General features: G+C 34.2%; 1 protein-coding gene across 16 annotated transcripts in view; it reads right to left on the reverse strand.

The window, feature by feature from the left end:
• RBM26 (RNA binding motif protein 26) overlaps positions 1-24,272 on the reverse strand; it is a 79,737-nt gene that overhangs the window by 13,519 nt on the left and 41,946 nt on the right. For 9 of the 16 annotated variants that reach the window (XM_043891563.1, XM_043891564.1, XM_043891557.1 and 6 more), the window contains exons 12-20: positions 22,411-22,575; positions 21,591-21,722; positions 20,250-20,321; positions 13,942-14,067; positions 13,518-13,592; positions 12,415-12,582; positions 10,643-10,747; positions 6,384-6,584; positions 3,176-3,262 (exon numbers count right to left, since the gene is read on the reverse strand). In XM_043891563.1, coding sequence (XP_043747498.1) covers positions 3,176-3,262; positions 6,384-6,584; positions 10,643-10,747; positions 12,415-12,582; positions 13,518-13,592; positions 13,942-14,067; positions 20,250-20,321; positions 21,591-21,722; positions 22,411-22,575 — 1,131 coding nt within the window. The remainder of the gene's footprint in view (positions 1-3,175; positions 3,263-6,383; positions 6,585-10,642; positions 10,748-12,414; positions 12,583-13,517; positions 13,593-13,941; positions 14,068-20,249; positions 20,322-21,590; positions 21,723-22,410; positions 22,576-24,272) is intronic. The other 7 variants (XM_043891568.1, XM_043891567.1, XM_043891565.1 and 4 more) reach the window with 3 other exon arrangements.

A 24,272-nucleotide genomic window follows, 5' to 3' on the forward strand; every position in this document is an offset into this window, starting at 1 on the left:
ACTTATCCATCTTTAGTACATTGTGGGTGGTGACAGACAAACTGAAGAACAGAAAATAAAGCAACAGGTTTCATCATCTAATTAACCAGAGTCAAACCTTAACCATCTCATCCTAAAGTTAAAATGATTGTTAACTTAACCTAAAGTTAAAATACTTCAATCTCTTTTCTGAGGAAAATTTCTTACTTTTCAGTCATATCTGAATGCCTTTGATTATCTTATTCCTTGTACTTTCACTTTGAAATATTATGCATCTACTGACTTAAGAAAATAGACACATAATCATCTAATACAATGGTTCAGAAATTATGAACAATGAAGTATTTGGAAATAAACATTAAGAAAGGTGGACAAATTTCTTTTCCTGGGAAAGCCTATCATTTGGCTTGAGGTCTATCCACCCACATGCTGGTATTAAATTTTTCTTTATTATATATAATGATAGTGATGAGAGGCCTGGCGTGCTGCAGTCCATGGGGTCGCAAAGAGTCGGACATGACTGAGCAACTGAACTGAACTGAACTGAGTGATGGGACAAGTAATTTTTTGTACTTTTTAAGCATTCTTCTTTGAAAAAATTAAATACTGGCAACTCAATGTCAAACACACTAATTTTTAAACTGCTCAACGTAACTCACATCAGATCCAAGTTAACCAAAGTTGTTCTGTCACATTCAATCTTCACATAATTATTGTTAAAATTTCTCTTTACACATTAATCCCTGGTCTTTAAACCGACTGCTATTTGCTTGGAAAATATATACACAGTATAAAAATATGTATTAAAAAAGTTTACACCTGAGAGAGAAAAAGCAAAACCCAAGAAGGATGGTATATGTCAATAGATCTTACCTATTAAAAGCAAAACATCCAAAAATTACATAAGAGGCAGAAAGTTTTTTTTTCCCCCGTCAGTCATGTGAATAAACAGGGAGAAGTAACAATACACATTGCCAGGGAGAAACATCAATAACCTCAGATATGCAGATGACACCACCCTTATGGCAGAAAGTAAAGAGGAACTAAAGAGCCTCTTGATGAAAGTGAAAGAGGAGAGTGAAAAAGTTGGCTTAAAGCTCAACATTCAGAAAACTAAGATCATGGCATCCAGTCCCATCACTTCATGGCAAATAGTTAGGGAAACAGTGGAAACAGTGGCTGACTTTATTTTTGGGGGCTCCAAAATCACTGCACATGGTGATTGCAGCCATGAAATTAAAAGACACTTACTCCTTGGGAGGAAAGTTATGACCAACCTAGACAGCATATTAAAAAGCAGAGACATTATTTTGCCAACAAAGGTCTGTCTAGTCAAGGCTATGGTTTTTCCAGTGGTCATGTACGGATGTGAGAGTTGGACTATAAAGAAAGCTGAGCACTGAAGAATTGATGCTTTTGAACTGTGGTGTTGGAGAAGACTCTTGAGAGTCCCTTGGACTGCAAGGAGATCCAACCAGTCCACCCTAAAAGAGATCAGTTGTGGGTGTTGATTGGAAGGACTGATGTTGAAGCTGAAACTCCAATACTTTGGCCACCTGATGCGAAGAGCTGACGCAATGGAAAAGACCCTGGTGCTGGGTAAGATTGAGGGCAGGAGGAGAAGGGGACGACAGAGGATGAGATGGTTGGATGGCATCATCAACTCGATGGACATGGGTTTGGGTGGACTCCGGGAGTTGGTGATGGACAGGGAGGCCTGGCGTGCTGCAGTTCATGGGGACACAACTGAGCGATTGAACTGAACTGAAGTAGTTACTACATTCACAAATTTGGTAAATACTATAACCAACTGAATGTAACTACCATTGTTTAATAACATGACTTCTTTCCAGAAAATAAATAGAACATAAAAGATGGTACTCAAGCTACCTATTCAACATTACCTTGAAAATTGTCACTGAAGGCATCATTTAAAGGAAGCTCATTCTTAACTTACACTTCTACAATACCTCTGTGAGAAAACTAGATCAAAACTCTTTTTCAATATAACATATATACATATAAGCTTATAAGAAAGTTTTAAACTTTAATCAATTATAAATTAGCTTTTATTTTCACAAAAGACCTTTAAATAAAAAGATTTCTTAAAACTTAACAAAACTCTAGGATGAGAAATTCCTATAAAACCATCCACTACCCACCAATCTAACTCTGAAACTACATTATTCCAGGGCCCAGTTAACACTTCTCTAAGACTTCTCAGATACACAGCCTTTATATTATAGACTACAATGCCCCGAGAACAACTCCTCCCAGGGAAATTCCCAGCAATGCACTGCCAGAGGATATTTACTAGACGAGGGTAAACCAACTTAGAAGATTTTCAAAACTTATTTAGACCGCAATCATCTCAAAACTTTTGAAAACCATCCTACTCTTCCATTCCCCATTCATATTAGGTTAACTGTTTGGCATGCTTAATGCACTTTTCCCAAATCAAAAGGGTAAATCTATTTCTCTACAATCCTGAACAAAGAATACACAGGGTTAAAAACGTTACTATGAATCCCCTACACCTCGTACTCCTTTTTTCTTTTTTTAACCTCTTAAATCCAGAAGACAGACAAGGTTGCAAATACTTCTGGTCATTTTTTAGAAAGATAATTCAAGATACACATTTGAAGACAACTAGACTGAAAGGACTCTAAAGGCTAGCATTATATATTCACGTCTTGGTAAAAAGCTACAAAGGCCTAGATGAAGATGTGCTGAGCTAGGGACACGGTAGGGTTCAGCCAACTGAGTCTATAAAGCAGCAGATGAGGGATGATCAAGAAAAGCAGCCATCAGAATTATTATTTCTCCTTCTACCTTATGCTTCACCACTCCTTCTGCCAAAGCAGACTTGTTTTGGGCCAGCTGAGAAAGGGAGAAAGTGAAGGGGCCCTACTGGTGTTAAAAAGAATGGAAGAATTCCTGATGTCTCAAGATAGTACAACTTGACATTCAACTTGGTGACTAGCTATTCTAACAATTCCATGTTATATACTAAAACTGCCTAACTGCTTTAGGACATTCTTTGTGGCCATGAATTCCACTTCATATGTCCTATGTCTTGTCAAAGTGTAGTTATTAAGTAAAAAAAAAAAAAATCACTTATATTAAAACATAATTGTAATATTTATAAAACATTTAAATCTGAATTTCAATAAATTAGATTATTTGTAATACTTACTGCTTCAGCTTCTGCTCGTGTCTTGAATGTAATTACTGCATGAAGTGAAGAGTCATCAATCTGACAATCTTCAATTTCACCATATTGCTTTAAATTAAAAAAAAGTATTTCCTCCAAATAAATATTTTGAAACATCCAAAATCCTAATGGTTTTAAAATATTAAAATGCCAACAAATATAACCCAGAATACATAACAATTCAGGGTGATAAGAAAAAAGCTATGAGTAATTCATTTTAGTACTTGATATTATAAGATAAAGGGTGGTCTTATTTTCAAATATTATCCTACAATTCTATACTTTCTAGAATTAGAGAAATTTGACTGAACTATTCTTTATTTTTTAAATTTTTATTGGAGTATAGCTGCTTTACAATGTTGTATTAGTTTCTACTATACAGCAAAGTCAGTCAGCTGTGAGTATACCTATAACCATCCCTTCAACTGAACTGTTCTTTAAATAATGGAAACATTGGTCAAAGACTGAGTTTCCTTATTGCCATTTCTTTTATGCTCATTATTCTAATTCCAGAAAATGCTAAATCCTTTCTAAAGCAGATGATTATCCTCAGAAAATTTGAGTTTTTTTGATTACCAATTTAAAGCTGGGGGGCAGGGGAGGAAGATTCAGAGAATTTACATAATTTTTCCAAAGTAACTAAGTTAATTACCAGGATGAGAGTCCAGGTCTTTAAATTCAGAAGTTTATCTGACTGCTGTTTTCTCTCACTCTACACTTCTCTAGAACACATTCTTTGAGACATTTACAAGCTAAACAAATTATGCTTGCTTTGGGTGTGCTGGATTTTATTTTTTCCATGTACAGGAAGATCTTTCTGCAAATAGCAGAAAACAGCACCTTTATCACATAAAACTTCAGTCCCTTATATATCATTACTAATATCGTCCTTCTTTCTTACCCTCAAATAAAATTAAAACCACAATCTCATTAAATGCACACACTACACAAAGAAAAATTCTGTAGGGCATAGTAAAGAAAATGGACCACAGAATCAGTCAGATCCCAGCTCTGTTAGTGTTAGCTGTGGATACTTGAACAAGTTCCTTAATCTCTTCATGTTTCATTTTCCCAATCTCTACAATAAGCACAATAAAAGTACCTACCTCAGAGAGGTGTCAAAATAACTCATAATATGGTAAGTTATGTAAAGCATTCAGAATAAAACCAGCCACAAAATAAGTGCTCTATAAGTTTTAGATGTAATGTTTTATTACTATACTAGTTCCAGCATATAAATTAAAGAAAGCATTTCATTAATCACAACTTGTAACAATGTTTAGTACTATAGTTTTTTCTGATACCTGTCACATTGAAATCACAGGTTGAGATAGAGAAGCTATCTTATTTAAAAACTGACAACTTTTAAATGTGCATGACCACTACTAACTGAGTAGAATTTGAATCTCCAAACTCATGCAAGACTGAATATCCATTTAGAGGCTCTGAGTATTTCTAAACTTTTCTAAGCTTCCCTCATAGCTTAGTTGGTAAAGAACCCACCTGTAATGCAGGAAACCCTAGTTCAATTCCTGGGTCAGGAAGATCCCCTCGAGAAGGGATAGGCTACCCATTCCAGTATTCTGGGGCTTCCCTTGTGGCTCAGCTGGTAAAGAATCTGCCTGCAATGTGGGAGACCTGGGTTCTATCCCTGGGTTGGGAAGATCCCTTGGAGAAGGGAAAGGCTACCCACTTCAGTATTCTGGTCTGGAGAATTCCATGGACTGTACAGTCCATGGGGTCGCAAAGAGTCCGACACCACTGAGCGACTTTCACTTTCTTTCACTTTAATGTTTCTAAAACCAAGACCGTTTTAGTTTTACCAAAACATGTTCCTAAACTCACCTTGTCTGTCTGGATTATTTTAGCATATTCTTTAATAATTTCCTGATTAGCTATATAACTATATGTAATACACTTAAGTTTATCTGGATCTTCTTCCCCTTGGGACGGTACAGAACAGGGTGTATAGTAGGTAAGTATTGGGCTACAGTATCTCCAAGCTAGAAAACTTTCTGATTCCTTTCTGTCTCCCTTTAAAGTTATAAAGGATAAGATATTCCAGACCCATCACCATTAAATATTAATCATCTTAGTTATTTCTTAAACACACACCATTTCTTTCAATATCTCTTGATGTCCTAAAAATCTATAGTTTCACATCTGTAACTACAGTTAACAGCCTGGAATATAACTATGAAACATTTAAATCTGAACATTCAAAAGGTTCAACTACCTGTGTACCTATCTACAAGCTTACCTATCCTTCAAGACCAAGTTCCAGTTTTTCTACCTCATGAAACTTTACTCATTTACCATCATATGCCTGTGTGAAAAAAAAGTTCTCTAAGCTATTGAAGCAGTTACAGTTTTTAATAAATTTAACTTGATCATAAATTGTTTGTAGTTTTCTTTAACTGGTTAGTGTTAAAACATTATATGTAGAATCCTTGAGGGTAAAGAACTGGTTATTTACTTTATATACTTTAGAGCAATTACTCTAATGCTGCAGGCAAGACTGATGCTTAGTAACTAACCTTTGTGATATCACTAAAAATCACAACATGTAAGTTAAAAAGGCCTTTAGGCAGACATAATCTCCATTCTGCACATGAGCCCAACAGATTCCAGGATATCCACGTAAGATAACGGATTAGCAGGGACTGGACTCTTATTCTCCTTCCTCTACATCACACTATTACCATTAGACTGACTCTAATTATACCCTGGTATCAACTAAGGCAACTTCGAGATCATATTCCAAAATTCTGTCTTGTTTCATTTCTAGGTTAGCTAGATCAAGAATACAGTATTAATGAATAAAATTCCACCTTACTTTTAAAAAATCTGGATGGCCCAAGCAATATGCTCAATTTTTCCTAAAAGTAAATATCAAATGAAACTAAACTCTAGGACTTCCCTCTCTGAATCAATAAGTTTAAATCATTCCTGTCATAATATCAGAAGGCCTACTAAGTGTAAGAAAAGTAACATTTCTTTCAGACAATGATTAAACAAAAAACTCCTACAATTTGTTTCTTAAATAATTAAAGATTATTATAGATTAATCAAACACTTTGGTGAGATTAATGGGTTTAAATTATTCATTTCATTTTCATATTTTCTCCTTTAACATCCATTATCCCCAACAATGTATCAGTATTTGTTTCGGTGGACAATAAGAAAGTACCGCAAAGTGAGGAAGAAGATCTTCTCTATCACTCTCTGTAAATGCAGAAATCTCCAATGCCCTGGGACGGTGATCCACCACAGCATGACCAGGCACACCTCGACCTCGGCCTCGACCCCTGCCTCGGCCATGAGCTGCACCTCGACCTCGTGAATGAACTCCTCTACCACGACCAGATGAAAGAATCCCTCGCTTTGCAGCCTAGAAGAGATTAGACAAACAGGTTAAACATCACCATTACGAACATAAGCCAAGTGTTATACTCAGATGAGTCATATAATCTGACATCAGTCATACAACTGAATATCATATTCAAAGAATGCCCTACAGAAGTATTTAATAATTCAAGCTAGAGTTTTAAAGTGAAAGCAAATTTAGCTAATGAATTTAGAAAACAAAATAACACTAATTTAAGCAATGTTCTGAAATTATTAAATACACCTTTTCTACTAAGTCCTTACTCTCCAAGATATCAAACTGTATCACAAAAAGGCCAGCCATTTTTGAGTTTCAAATAATGCAGTTTTGAATATTACTTCAGAAGTTAGTTTAACATAGAGATACAAAATACCTGTATTTATATAAAATAAGTACATTTTTCCCCAGTTATGACTTTCAAATACAGTGTTTCTATTTGCCTGCTGACTTCAGTAGATACAGTTATTTCATATTCATTAGTTTGATCACTAACACCACTATACAACCAATGTAGTATAGTAGTTTATACCCCACTGTATCACTCTATATGATTACCACACCATTTCTACATTCCTCAAATATTTCATGAGCTCCTCCTGTGGGCCAGTCTTTACCCTCAAGAAACTCAAATCCTAGAAGGGTAGAGAAATTAAGCAGCTAAGTTATTTAATTATATTAATGAGAAGTGACTCCAAAAATGAGGAAATGCTCTACTTAAAGATATGAATAGACTATTAAAGATCTGCAATGAAGGGGTATGTGTGTGTGTGTGTGTGTGTGTGCACGAGCGCATGCACGCTCATGCTCAGTCGTGTCTGACTCTTTGTTATCCCATGGACTGTAGTCCACCAGCCTCCACTGTCCATGGATTCCCAGGCAAGAATATTGGAGCAGGTTGCCATTTCCTACTCCAGGGGATCTTCCCAACCCACGACTGAGAACCCATGACTCTTTACCAGTAGCGCCACCTGGAAAGCCCAGTTTGCTATGAATAAACTACTAGAACAAAAGTTCCATGAGGAATTTTTTCCTTGTCCTATTCTCTACTTTATTCCCAGCAACTACAATAGCAGCTGAAAACCACAGAAATTTAGTATTTCTTCAACAAGTCAAATAAGGTACAAGAATGAGCACAGCAAGGCAAGGATGAGGCGTGAGGGACGCTGCAGGAAAAAGGAACCAGGGGGAAAGGACGCGGTACTTCCAAGGAGGAGTGAAATCCAGTACGGCTGGACCACACAGGATGGAGAGATGAGGCTAGACAGGCAGAGTCAGATCACGAACAACTTAAGGACAAAGGTAAAGATTTTTATTTCATCCCGAGAGTCACAAAAACCAATGAAAACATCTAAAGGTCAGAAGTAAAGTGATATAATCAAATTAGTGTTTTAAGATGTTATTCTGATAAAGAGAAAAAGAGAAGATGGGAAGGAAACCAGTCAGGCTACTACAATATCCCCAACAACTGAAGACAGAAGCTTGGTCTACAGTGGTGGAAATGGAGGTAGAGAGAACTATTTAAGATATATTGGAGAGTAATATGTATAATACTTGGTAATTAAATGTATATGAATACCAAAGAAAAGGGAGAAATCAATGAAGATTTCCAGATTTCTGGTTTGAGCAACTGTGTTGATGACTTTAGGGACAAAATAAGCACAATTTTGAAAATGTTGAGTCTGAGGATGTGAGACATCCAAGTGGAACTGTCAAGTAGCAGCCACCACTGCCAAAATCTCTGCAAGTATAAATATTTTATTCATATGAAGACAGTTAATTTTAATATTAGCTAAAGTAATCATCTAAAATCCAAATAATAAACTTCAAAGGTCAAGAATTAAAGTTAATAATAGCACAGAACATACAAAAGTATCCTCTTGGGAACTTTAATGTCTCAAAATGCTCCTTAAAAAGGGGGTCCATGGACAAGTGAGTTTGAGCATTATTGAGTATTTAAATATGTACTTTGGGAGATACACAAATTATAAGCCTCTAGAAAACGATAAACAAAAAACATGTTTATCATAATCTCGTTCAAACTTATTGGGCCTCAGTAGCTTTTATCACTAATACCTATTAACAAAATACGGTACTGGTGTGGTGAATGAATACACTCTGGCAAATACTGCATTACTGAACATACTAATATTAGTTGTAAACTAAAGTTCGGCCATTATAAATGAAAAACAGAAGATGTCATTCAGTGTTTAGCTATACTATGATAAAGAACAAAAACATGAACTAATGATACAAAGAGTATTAGTAATAATGTTATTTATTAACTAAAATTATAGGCCAAAAAGTCACACCAACACAAGTATGAAATCTCCAGAATGGTAAAAACACAATTTCTACATTAACATGAAAGAAATTTATGATTTTCAAAACTTGTTATCTTAGGCAGGACACACAGACAACCATATCAATTTTCCAGAGAAGTAAAATATATGCAGGTTTAAGACTCCAACCTATGGCTTCCTATGACAGACAATACAGGGTCTGGAGATAAGAACAGTGACTGCTGAATGTTAAACTCTTTAATATCCGGATACCAGTACTCAATTAGATTTGTACTATGCAGAAAGTGAAGAAGAACTAAAGAGCCTCTTGATGAAATTGAAAGAACAGAGTGAAAAAGTTGGCTTAAAGCTCAACATTCAGAAAACTAAGATCATGGCATCCGGTCCCATCACTTCATGGCAAATAGTTAGGGAAACAGTGGAAACAGTGGCTGACTTTATTTTTGGGGGCTCCAAAATCACTGCACATGGTGATTGCAGCCATGAAATTAAAAGACACTTACTCCTTGGGAGGAAAGTTATGACCAACCTAGACAATATATTAAAAAGCAGAGACATTACTTTGCCAACAAAGGTCCGTCTAGTCAAGGCTATGGTTTTTCCAGTGGTCATGTATGGATGTGAGAGTTGGACTATAAAGAAAGCTGAGCACTGAAGAATTGATGCTTTTGAACTGTGGTGTTGGAGAAGACTCCTGAGAGTCTCTTGGACAGCAAGGAGATCCAACCAGTCCACCCTAAAAGAGATCAGTCGTGGGTGTTGATTGGAAGGACTGATGTTGAAGCTGAAACTCCAATACTTTGGCCACCTGATGCGAAGAGCTGACTCACTGGAAAAGACCCTGATGCTGGGAGGGACTGGGGCAGGAGGAGAAGGGGATGACAGAGGATGAGATGGTTGGATGCCATCACTGACTCAATGTACTGGGTTTGGGTGGACTCCGGGAGTTGGTGATGGACAGGGAGGCCTGGCGTGCTGCAGTTGATGGGGTCGAAAAAGAGTCAGACACAACTGAGCAACTGAACTGAACTGAACTGATGTTGGAAAAAGAAAATTAAGTTGCTAACAAATTTAGAAAAAAAGCATTATTTTCAGACTAAGCAGAAACAATAAGATACAAAAAATTTAATTGTGGCAACAATGATAAATACAGACAAGTACCAACTACACTAATGACATAAATGTTCCTTTACATCAAAATGTAATTCTTATTTTTAAACACCTTTCTGCTTTAGAAATTATCATGTATTAGAGATCAATTTTATTAGCTTTTTCTTATATAAATAATCATATAACTAAACTATAAGAAACTAATTTTTTCTCTTTTATAAATACCCACAGCACCATCTATAGGCAAAACTTAAGTAAGCTTGTTCATTGATGTTAATTCTACCACAGAAACTCTGATCCTTATAATAACTCAATGTAACATGTCTATATATGGACAGAACATCTCCATAAGAACACCTGAAAAGACTTTAATAGATTTTGGTTCCAGGAAAAAATCAAAAACAGAAAAGGAATAAAATATACTAGAAGTCAAGACACCAGCTGCCACCTTTCATTAAATACTTAAAAGAGATTTTTCTATTAGTTCTAAAAAAATTTGCTAATCTCTTCCTTCTTTCTTATATCAACTTCCAATATGTTTTCCAGAGACTGCCAAAGACTGCTGACCAGAATGAGAATATATTTCCAAATAAACATTCAAGACCACAACCGCTCGTCTTCAGTGTACTGTGTGGTTATGATGAAACATACCTCCAGCTGTAATTCTGTGTACTTTCTCCTAAGTTCAGTGACTTCTTCTCCAGCTTGCATCTTCTTATATAAATCCAGTTCTGTGTCAAGCAACTCTTTCTGCATCTAGAAAACAGTGATTAGTAATTCAGGTGACAATAATATCCTGCATTTAGATATATATACACACACACACACACACACTTTTTATAAGGAATGCTTTTTACGTATTCCTATTTAATCTATACATTTGTTCTCTATCTCCAGTCCTACCATCCTAATTCAAGCCATCAATCACCTCTGGTCTACACTAATGCAACAGGCTTCTTAACTTGTTCCTACTTACACTGATTTCCCTACAATTCATTTTCCATATGGAAGCCAGAGTGAGATTTCTATGGACTGACATGGAAGATTTTTCAGGAAATAACTGTGAAAAGGAAAACAAAAACTAAGGTGCAAATGAGGACTATACAGTACCCTTTCACGTAAGAAGGAAAACATACACACACATACCAAGAGGGAGGGAAGAGTGGGGAACAGAGTGCCAGGGATCAAACAGCAATGATCATCTATATAATCCTTTATTTATATTAACAGTGTAACTTTTGAATCATGCTAATTATTTATTTATTGAGAAAATAAAATTAGGGTAATTAAATTGAGAGTGAAACAGGAGAGAATTATGTCAATGGAGCCTCCTTCATGGTTATTACTGAGCAATTGCTAAAGATTATTTGAAATAACTTCAATTAGGGCTGTATAACCTTCGTATCATCTGGAAATTAATTCTTCTATATTAAAGATATACTAAGATCCTCATATATTATGAAATAAAATAAATTTTAACAATAAAAATACAGGAAAATTAAATCAACAAGAATAAGGGGGAGGGGAACACAAAATTGAATACATATAGAAATAGACCTAACTTTATCAAATTAATAACATAACCACACAAAAGGAAAAAAACAAAACTGTGATCCTATACCACAGTTTGATTCTATACTCTTAATGGAGTATATTGTGAGGCTGTAAAGAATGCAAACAAATTCTGAATTTTATATTTAGTTAGCTGATGGAAGTGGTATTGTTTTAGCAATTCTGGAACCATCTGAATGTGAAAGTGTATACTGTATTGATGTTAGTGGGAACAAGTTGTCATTATGGGAACAGGGAAATAGGTATAAGAGAAAGAAACAAAGAACTCTGTGGTGTTAGATTAGAATCAGAAATATTAATATGAACTCATGATTACACACACACACACACACACACACACACACACCCAAGTGTAAGTATTTGTAAGTCCCTGGGTTTTTAAAAATCACTTACTGTCATCTGAAATTAAATTGCTCAATTTCTTATGTCTAATCGGTTAATCTACTTGAATTTCCTCCCACCATTCAATCAGTTCATTCTGTACAGTGACTCAAATTATTACTTCTGTTCATTAACATTTTATACCACCAAATACTTACAAAATAAAGCTTAAACTCCTGTCAAGCATTCAAGCACATATATTGTTTTGTCCTCAAGCTACTTTTTTAAGATTATCCATTACTATTCTCCTAATTATTGACTTTCTAGCTACAATGTACAGGATTCAAAAGATAAAATCAAGTTTGCTTATTTGTATTTATTAACTTATTAATTAATAGAGAAGGGGGAGAATGGTAGTATATGATCAAAGTTTGAACAAAGAATATTAACTAAAGAATGAATCTTAATGCAGTGTTTTAATTTTTTTTTGCACGCACATGCAGTATGAATAACAAAACAAACTGAAATACCTGAGTCTTAGTTTTTATACTTTTTGGAAGACAGCGTCCAGGAGAAGCAGCTTTGACCTCATCTTTCAACTTGGTAATATTTTTAGTCAAAACCTCTAAAGTTTTCATTATTTCTGCTTTATCTTCAGACTTCATTGCTTTGTTTTTCTCCAGTTTTGAAATTAACATCTGGCCAATTTTTAAAAACAAAAATATAAGACACATTTCTGCTACTACTTAGAAAGCAAACATAGCACTGTAAATATAAAAATAAATAACTACTACTTATAGCTTATGTATTCATGACAAGGCTTACAATCACCAAGACAGCAGAACAGCAGATTGGTGACACTATCTCAATTCAAGTCTTAATCTTGGTTTGCACTGTGAAGAACTATAGTACTGCTTAAGTCTCTTAGATATAAATTTCTTATGGTTATAAGCTTTAAATTTAATTTAATCCCTGAAAAGTCATCAATTTGAAATAGCAATAATTTTACTTTCTAATCCATCTGTTGATATTACTGATTCTAAGTATTCACAGTCCAAAAGCAGTCTGAAACCCAGAAAGGATCACAGGAAAAGTTTTACAGCTTCCTTTCATATGAGATATTAGAAAAGTAGGATATTTAATTACCTCCTTTCTTTTGTTAGAGGGAACAGTAACTGTCTAGGCTAAGAACAATACGCTGGACGAAGATAAGAAGGAAGAAGATAAACATGGTAAGGAGTAGAAGACACCACACAATATAGATTCTATAGTATTATGGTATAATACTATAATCTATAGTATTATAGATTCTGAGTCAAGATGGTTTCAGTTTTTGGTGTAAAGCATTGTGATGTCTCTTTATCAAGTATATACAAATTTAAATCAGAAAAGAAATCATTTTAAGCCCAATGTTCAAAAGGTTGTGTATTTTTAAAATTTTAAAATCTTATAACTTTTATTATCAGACATAATTAAGAACTGACACCTAATTAAGTGTCATATCTACAGCGAAACTGTGGCGTCTTCTACTCCCTATGACCATGTTTATCTTCTTCCTTGCTATGTCGGGCATACTGTACTTAGCCGAGCCAGATACTGTTCCCTCTGACAAATCTAACTTTAATTATTTTACCTTCTGTGTTTCAATGTGCTTTTCTAAAATTTCTTGTTTCCTTTTCCTTACATCTTGCTGAAGTTTCAATGCCTCCTAGAGAAGGGATCAAAAATAGTATTAGAAAAATTACTTTTCAAAAAAAACTCCACAATTACTTTAGAAGACAGAACTGTGCTCTAAATGAGATTGTGGCAAGAAGCTTGGAAACAAAAATAAATGCAAATTTTTCCTATGTAAAGCTTAAACAGTATGCAAGTTTCAAAGATTAATCAGGAGAGCCTTTCATTACAAGAAGAAAATTAATATTTACTAATATACTATGGAAAACAAAAGTTCAGTGGCAGCCAACATATATACCTTTATCTCTATTTTATGAAAAAACACATACATGCAGAAAAAGCTTCCCTATATGCAAATACTGTGCACTACTAACTATACTTACCTGCTTTTTTTTCTGTGCTTCATTATTATCAACTGCAGAAGTGGAAACAAGTAAGGTTTTTTGTGCAGCCTTCAAAGCAGCTGGATTATACACCGTTTTTGTTAGGCCAGTAGATGTAGACAACACCTACCAATACAAATTCAATTTCTCAAAAAATGTATCAAGTAGTCATGATCTCCTGAGTCCTATTTCCTTCAAAACTCAACTTTAAAGCACTCCTGTCAAAATTTCGCACACTGAACTAAAAGTACTTATATAGTTACAGTAACTAAGTCACACTTAGCATCTTGAAAGGAAGGGTATGAGTGGGGGATACGCTACAAAGTGAAAAAATTTTAAAGTAATATCATATACCTTCAGGAAAAAAGCAAAAAACAAACATATAAAAACTTCAAATTAATAAACACTGGTGGTATTACTGTAACACTGATAATAAAATATTAGTTGCTGAACACATTACTAGTATTCCTAGTGACTAAGGAGAAACTGTACACAAGAGCACAGTAGAGGAGGAATTATGTCCTGAAAATAATTTAAAATGATCATTTATAATTGACATTTCTGACATTAACCTTATTGCTTTGTCTTCTCCGTTTCTTTGCTAGCATTAGCATTACTCCTTTAAGGGACCTTATTCCCTTTAATTCAGCTCAGATTTAGCACAACCATTCAAGATCTCTGCAAAGTCCTAATCACTTATTTCTTCTACCTAGGTTCCTCTGTGAAATAATATTCCTATTAAAATATTTAGTAAAAATGACCTGATGATACTTTAATTTATATTTCTCTCTCGATCTCTTCCCTGTCCTTACTGTAAGAGCCCTGAAACATAAACCATGTCTTTCTCTTCTTTGTGCTTCTTCCAGTATCTAAACCTTGCTACCAACTAATTATGAAACCATGGGTGAGTTCAGGAACCTTGAAAGTTCAACCTGATGGTGTCTAATGTCCTCATAAACCCAAAGATTCGTTCCATGAGGCTAAGGATTTTTTTTTAACATGGCTCACTGCTGTATCTTCAGTGCCTAGAACAGTGTCAGACACAAAGCAAGTACTCGATAAACACTTTTGCACTAAATTAAAATGAAGTGATGGTAGATCAGAGTGAACAATCTTTTCCTCACAAAAGTCAATTCAAGAAAATTAAAGTGTACAGGCTGCCTTTCTTATCTTCCAAAAGAAACAGAAAGTTGTAGGTTCCAGAGAGTGGTTGATCACTGTAGAGATCCCTTCAAAGAGATCTATGAATGCCATGAAACCTAAACATGAAACCATGTGTGAGAGAGTGTAACTTTCCAGAGGAAAAAACACAGCTTCCAAAGTCATGACTTAAAAGAAGTTAGAAGAATTATGTAAGTAGAAGAGGATCAATGAGAAAGCGAGTCCTATTTTCTGACTACTAAAATATAAACAATCACATTTAACAGAAAAGTAGCAATCTTGACATGACTGACTTTCTAATATTTTATCATGAAATTAGATTAGGGAACATCACAAAGCTTAAGCAACTCATCACTATTGTAAGTATTCAAGAATGTCACAGCTTCAAAATGAAAGAAAAAAAAAATCTAGAATACTGTAATTATACTACCTCCATACAACACAACTGATGTTTAAAAATAAAGGATTTTTACAGTAGTTGATAAGTTCAAAATTTGATAATTTTCCTCAGTAATGAAAACACTCAAGGTATCACTAACAAATATGAAATGGCTGCATTCAGTAAAATACAAAATGGACATGGACCTAGTTCACAGTCTAACTTGTCACTATTCTATCATGCTACCTTACCACACTATGCAATGTCAAACTGTATCAAAATGTAAGGGTGAGACAAACATTGTATAAGGGGAGAAACACAAGATGATCTGCTGAAGCAAAAGTTGGAGTGTTTCATAAACCATCTTCATCATGATGGTTCTATAACAATTGAAAGGCTGTGACCCAAAAAGATTTCTATATTCAAATAAACTTGGAAACAATATTACTATTTTGTCCTTTCAAACGGTATATTATCGTAAGAGCTGTGAGAAAGCCAGAAGTAAAGAAATCCATATAATTTAACTCAGCATTTCTCCAATTTCAAGGGGTAGAGAATTCTTCCTTTCAAAGTGTTGTTATTAATATCAGATATCAGACTAAAGCATCTGACAACAAGAAGATTTCTGTATCCCTGTATCACTTCCTTCTTTTGTCCAGGAACTTCCTTCTGTAAAAACAGAACATGAGCTAACGTATTTCACCGAGTTTAAGACACCATTTAATATAACCCTACTAAAGGAAAAGGCTGTCAGTTGTAACCATAAACATCAACAACTATAAGATACAGCCCAATTTCAGAAGTGCAAAAATGTGAAAATAAAATGTGTTACAAACAGTGAACTATATGATTACAAATGTTGCTCACTATCTGAAGCTATTTGGTTTCAGAGTTAAGATAGTAAGCGTTTGAATAACAAAAAATACTTGCATTTTTCAAAAGATAAAGATAGACTTGTGACAAAAGGAAATCTGTTAAAAATGAAACCAGTGGAGGGAAGTAACAAACCCAACAGAAAAGATGATGCTACAGTTCTAAGAATATAATCAAAACATAGTAGCCTTTCTAAACAACCACATCTCTCTTTTCAAAAGGGTTTCTGCATATGCCATATTTTTACATATTGACTTTATTTCCAGTAACCTTACTGCATTCACTTATTAATTCAAGTTGTTTGTGAATCCTTTTGGATTTTCTACATATGTAATCACATCATCTATGAGTAAACATAGTTCTGTTTCTCCCTTTTCAACATTTATGCCATTTATTTTACTGCTTTATTATAATGGTTAGGCCCTACACTACAGGGAAAAAGTGACAGGAGTGGACATCCTTTATTCTTCCTGACTTTGGGGGAATGTATTCAGTATTTCACCATTAACAAATAATGTTAGCTGTAGGGTTTTTTCGTGGTTTTTTTGCAGATATACTTTGTCAAAACTAAGGAAATTTCTATTACTAATTTCCAAAATGTGTAATGTGACTAATTTTATCACGTTTTTTTCCTACTGAAATAATCACATGGAATCCAGTTCCCCTCCCTTCATTATCTACCCCATTCCTCCTCTCAATCTTTCATTTTGTTAATATGGTGAAATAAACTGATTTTCAAATGCTAAATCAACCTTGCATTTCTGGAATAAATGCTACCTGGTCAAGATGTATTCTTTCTAATACCACTGCACATTTGCTAACGTCGTATTTAGGACCTTTGTGTTTATGTTCATGAAATATTGGCTTATAATTTTCCTTTCTTGTAATACACTTGTCAGGTCTGTTAGCAAAGCTTTTGTTGAATTCATAAGATGAGTTGAAAAGTATCACAGCCTTTGTTATTGAAATATATACATCACTAATACCTCTTACTTTCAAGATAAAAGCCAATTCTTCAACAAAATAGAGGTTATAATCTATTAACACCTCCTTATTCATTTCCTATATAAAATATTACAAGCCATGACTATTATTAGTACTTATAAAAAAAAGGAAAAACAGATTTTTCTCATGGATAAAAATGGGGAAAAAAAGTATTTTGTAAAAATGATTTACTGCAAAAGAAGGTTATTACAAATTAAGTCATCCAAGTATCATTTTTTAATAACTGGTGCCAAGTTAAAATCAAACACAAAAGAAACACAGTTAAGATGACTCAAAGTCACACTCAATAAGCTAGTTCTCACATGTTTCTAAAGCAGATGCCAATTTTATTCTTCATAAATCTCTCTACAGTAAGCTGAGGCATTCAAGCATCATTTTATTGATCACTCTATTCAAATAACACCTACTTAACAGCTACTATAGTATCTTAATATTTAGCAGCAAAAATCAGGTTTTAAGTTTCCTCTTTCTTAGCCCTCTCACATGAAACCTTAGAATAACAAAGAACCACTAAAGGGTTTATTGGCTATTACAAGAGGTAGGGGATAAAATTTTATATTTGTGCACTTATTTGCCTTAACAATGACAGAAATTACTGTTTAGATACAAGGTTTGAGTTTTTGCCTGCTTTCAATTTTTAAAAAATTTAAATAACATTTGATGAATATTCTCCTACTCTTCCCTAAGACTTCTCTGCTATCACTAAGCTCTAAGGACTATTACGCAAAATCCCTACTGACTAGGGAAAAGAAATAACCAAGAATAAGCAAAAACAAAATGCTATTCTGTAAACAGGTTCACTGAAGACTGGAAGTTACATACTGGTAAATAATTGCTTTCCTTAGAAGATTCATTACAATCTTAACTGAGTAATTTTCTTTCATAAATAGCCCACTACCATTAGTGATTTTTCGTAAGTTAATGCTAACTATATTAGCAAATTTATACTATCAATTCCAAATCTGTACATTTTTTATCTAAAGCTATACAAACATGTTAAAAAATAATGATAACAAGTAGGAAAACATAGTACAAAAGTTTTGTAAAAGTTGTAATTAGTATGCTTTAATTTCAGAGTACAAATCTTAACACAACAGATCCTAAACATAATCAGGGTTGTAGACCTCTCCAGAATTGCTTAGTACTATACTAAGGGTAACGATCCTTTATTGTTGTGTTATTCCTTAGTTACTTATTATCAAAGAGGATAAAAATAATCAAAGTAAATATTCAGACACTGTTAAATTTAGTAGCATAGACTAAGCCACACAGAATCAGGTGGGGGCAGGGGGGCATATATGGAAAAATCTGGAGGTTTCACAGTAGAGGTTAGAGATTTTCAATTTTTAAAAGAATGACTAGAACTAGAATTATGTTAGGCAGAGGGAAATACGCTCCAGAAAAACCACCACCAAAAAGAAGAAAAAAGAGGCAGGAAATAGCAAGAGACAATAAGCAGAAAAGGGCTTATTAGGGTAGAAAGGAAGACCTAAAGCAGAGGTGAAAGAACCAGAATAATTGAGGTATGATGAGTTATTAATCCAACAAGTCATTTAGCTGAGAAAATTACTGTAAGTTTCTATAAGGAGTTACAGAGAGTCTAAGGGTAGGATGGTGGCAGTGTAATCAGAGGCGGTGGCAGCCCAGAGGTCAGGGAACTGAAGGTGGCAGAGACCTACAAACACAAGCGGATGACTCTAAAGCTTCTAGACTGCACAACACGAAAATGGTGCCATCACTTCCAGAGGTGGGTGGCTAGGAGAAGATATTAATTTACATAGGAAATAATGAATCATTTTAGGCATTTTATGCCTGAAGTAATGCTGAGATACCCAAGAGGAAAATTTGATATTCAGAATGAGATTCATATTCAAATTTCTAGAACTGACAAAATTTAACACAGTAAATATGGAAATAATATACTGAAGAACCAGTGAAGAGAGTAGGTCAGCTATTTCATGAGACGTTCTAATTATCTATAATGTCAATTTCCTCTGTAATCTTCATAATGGAAAGAGCCAAGGACTAGAAATAGAAGATCCAGATTCCAGTCTTAGCTCAGTAACTCACAGTGTATAGGTCAACCATAAAGTTTGCAGGGCCTTACCTTCCTTTAAGGTGAGGATAAAGAAATAAGAAAGATTATCTAATTCTAATATTCTGTGATTTCATATACCTCAAAAAAAGACTAAAGATCAGGGCCATTCACTCACACCGAAACAAAAAAATAATTTATCTACACAGAACTATAAGACAGGTCCAAAAATGCTCTTAATTTAGTCAGCATTTGCTCCCCTCATTTGAGAAAAAAATGACTAACTGTACTGTCACGCTATACACAATAGCTGTTGTCATAAACAAACCTATTTATACCATTCTTTCCAATTTACAAAATACTCTTAAATAATATTTTATTTAATCCTCATAAAACCTCACGAGAAAGACAAATATAACCATCACCACTTACTGATGAGGAAAACGGTTCAGAAAGATTAAGTGCACTGCCCAAAGACATGCAGTTAGTAAGTGAAGAGCCAGACTCAAACTCAGGTAAAGTTCCTAATTCATGGCCCTTTCTATAAGGTTATCAGAGGTTTAAAATTAAACTGCACAATATCTCTAAAGAAAAAATAGTAAGTGAAAAAAACAAAAAGAATGGAGCATAAGGAAATACAGTGAGCGGCAAGTATTAAAATGCTGATGCAAAAAGTAAAAAGAGGTAGGCAAATATTTTTCTTTTTCAGCAAATGGAAAGCAAAAAGTTAGGAATAAAAGATACAGATACTATTAAGAAGCAAGAGTTTGTAACTATGAAAAAAATTAAAAAATTAAGATGCCACCTGAAAACATTTATGAAGCCAAGACACACACATCATGCTATTCTTCTTACCTTTTCAGTTGCTGAAACAGATGGCTTTGATACAAAACCCAACCTGTCCTTCACAGATAACTTAGTTACATTCTAAAAAAATTAAAATGGACATATTCAGTGTTTCCCCAAACATATATAAGTCTGTAGGGATTTTGAACATTCTCATTCTACTAACATATCCTGACTATAAGTACACTGATATTAATAACAAAAACTTGGGCCATTTGCAAAGACAGAGACAGAAAGAAAATGTGTTTGGAAAAATAAACAGTATACGGTATTACTCAATCATGGAAAATGATTATATAAATTATTTAAATAATTTTAAAATTATTGTGCCTGTCACATAGGCAGGTGGTTTGCTAAAGTCCCCTTCACTGATACAGAATCATAAATTCTTAGAATCCTATATTGACAAGTAGAAAGTTTGCACATTCTAAATATTAGAGTAGTTAAAAATGCGCCTGCTTCTTGAGCCTAAAACAAATGCCATTCTTTCCTATAGTATGTTTGTTTTATGGCCAGTATACACAGTATTCGGTGATGATTTGAGATAGCAGGATTGGAGGGTTGTTTGTTTGTTTTTTAGTACCTAATAATTCACTAATTTACATTCTGCGTGTTTTTATAAAATCTCAATGTCTTCATTTACTCTTCAGGAATAATTTGCGAAGACTATTTTAATAAGGTGGCATCCATTAGCTAAGTAGGATACTACATTCTAACTATCTTACACAGCAAATGCTGAAACATCTATAGACAAAAGAAAGTTAAGTTTCAGAGACTGAGGGTGTGGAAACAAGAAACTGCCACTCAAGTGTGGAAGGGAGTGGGAAGGGAATGACATATGGAGAAGAGAACCTGAGAATCAGGAATAAGTGATGCAAAGTTCTAAGAGAGCTGCATTAAGTAACTTGAAGCTTTAAGCCTTCCCTTCCCAAAAGCTTTCAGTTCAGTCTACTGCATAATTATGTCTGGAACAGGAGTCTAATGAAGTAAAAGATGACAGGAAAAATAAGATTTAATGTACTAAAACTTTACTTTTTAGGCAGTTTTGCTAGAAAGTGTCTCCTCTATGAAGTGAAAAAGAACTCTTTCTCATAAATAAGTATTAGCTAGAGAAAAGAATTTAAGATTCAAATACTACAGGAAAAGTAGTCTGTAAAATGTTATGGTAATGGTAAAAAAAAATTTATTACAGGTGCTGTTCAAATACATACAGACTATATTTCTGTATAAATGTATATATATATATACACACACACACACATATACAATTAACTAAAATTCAGATAACCAAGGGAAACTAATAGACTGAGAACCTATCATGTGACAGGCACAATAAGACTTTTCATTTACCTGAGGAAGGTCTGAACTGGCACTCTGGGCTTCTGCTGGCTCAATAGTACTTGAAGGTACTGGACCCAACCGCTCTTTGACTGACTGCTTCACAACAGGCAAAATGGGCTGCTGAACTAAAGGCTGCATTACCTCAGAACAAGAAAAAAATGTTAAACAAGCTGATTAGTTCATGAGCAGGGAGAGTAACCTTCATTATTCTGTACTAAGTTGCCCATGCAGACAGTTTTAAAAGTGCAGCTTATAATCAAAACCTAACCACCTGCCAAATTCCTTCCTTCATACAAGTTCCCCATACATGTCTACAGATACAAAAAAATATTTATAAAGTAGAGGAAAAAATAAAAATCTACCCTTCAGTATCTTTTGTCTCTCTTTAATTAACAGAAGAAAGCTAAATAGAAAAACAAGCTGCTATAGTACACTTCTACAAGCAATTAAACTTTATATATTGATTGACTTCCTGATTAAAGGAAAGAAAAAGATAAAAAAGGAAAAGGGAAGGATGGATTTCCAATATGAACTCATATATGAGTTTCTAGAATACATACAGGTACTACATACTGGAGTATCTCCCACTTTAAGGGATGGTTCTATATTTTATATGTATCATCTTATGACTTTCTAAACTAGGGATGAATGTAATAACAAAATGAAACAGCAGGTTAGAGAAATTAAGTAACTTGCTCAAGCCTACATACAGTTGAGACAGGATCTGAACTCAAGTCTACCTGACTGCATGCCTCTGCTTTTAAAAAACACTATGCCAAATGCTTAATTTCTTATGAAAGCATTAATTTCACACAGATTTCTCTCTTACCTTTGGAGAAGTAGTTTGCAACTGCTGGGTGCTTCCTTCTCTGTGCCAGTAAACTTTAATAAATCGATTATTTAGCACTGCTTCTGTACTTGATATCGCTTTCTTTGCTTCTTCGTATGTTGCAAATTGGATAAGGGCACCTTCAGGATCCCCATTATAGGCAACCTAAGATTTAAAATATTAAGCACAGCGAATGTGCAAATGAATCAGTTGCTTTATAAAGTAAAATGCCCCAGGAAATGAAATACTGGTCCTTCCAAGTTACAGTCTATCTTTACACTACCTTGTATCGAGATTATTACCAGAGTCTACTTTCACTCCAGAAGAAATGGTCCAACTGTGGACCACTCAGAGTAGAATCAGCCTCCTCTAGATAACATTTAAGAGAGAATGCTCATTGCACAAAGGTTATATACAAGCATTCAAAATGTTTCATTTCTTACCCCAATATTAATGCTATAAGAAATAATCCTTATGTCAGTGAGTGATGTAGAGTCAAAAGAAGGCAGTAAACTATTTTGAAAGGAATGATCTCTAACTAAAAATTACAGAAAAATCCATCTGTAAAATTTTCCAAACTGGTTAATTCTCACAAAAATAATTCCAAGAGCACACACAAAAAAATCTTAGGTGGGGGAGAGGGGAAATCTACAAAACAATAGCAACGATCATATTTTACACATAAGAAAACTAAGACTCAAAAAGTATGCGCTTCTTTAGACCCATACAATGAGTAAGTAGTATTATCAGACCCAAGGCTGCTTAGTATTCACTAACACCAGCACTTTCAAAGTGTGTTCCATAAACTACTGGGGAGGCAAAGCAGTACAAAATAGGAATTAAGCACACGGACCCTGAATCAAACAACCTGGTTCTGGACAACAATACTACCCACTCTGTAGTTGTTAAGAATTAAACAGTAATTCATACAAAATGGTGGGATGGGGATTGTACACGGGGCGGGTGGTGGTGGGGTGTTCAATTAGGATAAAGCTATAGGGTTTTTTGAAACTAACTTTTCAAAAATAAATATTTTATAAATAATAAGGCAAATGCGATACAGATACAGCAAAAGGACCTGTATGGAGATAACAATCTCAATAGTAACTGAAGAAGTACAAATTGAAACAATATAAATTAAAGAAAAAAACTGAAGTAATAGTGAGATACTCAGCTTTAAATTTCTTTAAATTTAATATTACTAATGTAGTTAACTGGGTAAGGAAAATAATTTTTCAAAGTCTATATCTACATGTGGTAGATCAAACTGAACTGCCATAAAAAGATATTTAGAGATAGTCCAGATAACATTAAATTACTACAGGGTAATATGTATACTAGGGACCCACAACAAGGACCCACATACTTTTAAATACATGTATATTTTTAAGCCTGCATACTAATTTATTGGTAGATACAGAAACACAAAACAAAAAATCCAAAATAACACGTGGTAAGCTGTTACTAATAATGTAATAATATCATGCAGATGCATGAGGAAAGAAGAGACAAAGAGCTGAAAATATTTTCTTTAAATCTGTAGAAATCTCTACTAACTGACCCTAAGCAAGCATGCATTTTCTCATCTATTACTTAATAATATTCCTTTTTAAAGGGCAACACCACAGAATTTTCCAAAATACCAACTTAAGCTGTACTCTCTAACATCTATTCTTATCAGATTATGGGAAATAATTATTTTAGTTGAAAAGAATGCCATACAAACTGGAAAAGAAGCCCAACATAATTTCAACACTTTCAACATATCACATAATATAAACTCAATACAAAGTAATCTCACAAATAACATATACCTAAGCCAAGGTCTAATTTTAGGTGAAATCAAATACAAATTACAGATA

This window comes from Cervus elaphus, chromosome 30 (assembly GCF_910594005.1).
Source record: "Cervus elaphus chromosome 30, mCerEla1.1, whole genome shotgun sequence".
Taxonomy (NCBI): Eukaryota; Metazoa; Chordata; class Mammalia; order Artiodactyla; family Cervidae; genus Cervus; species Cervus elaphus.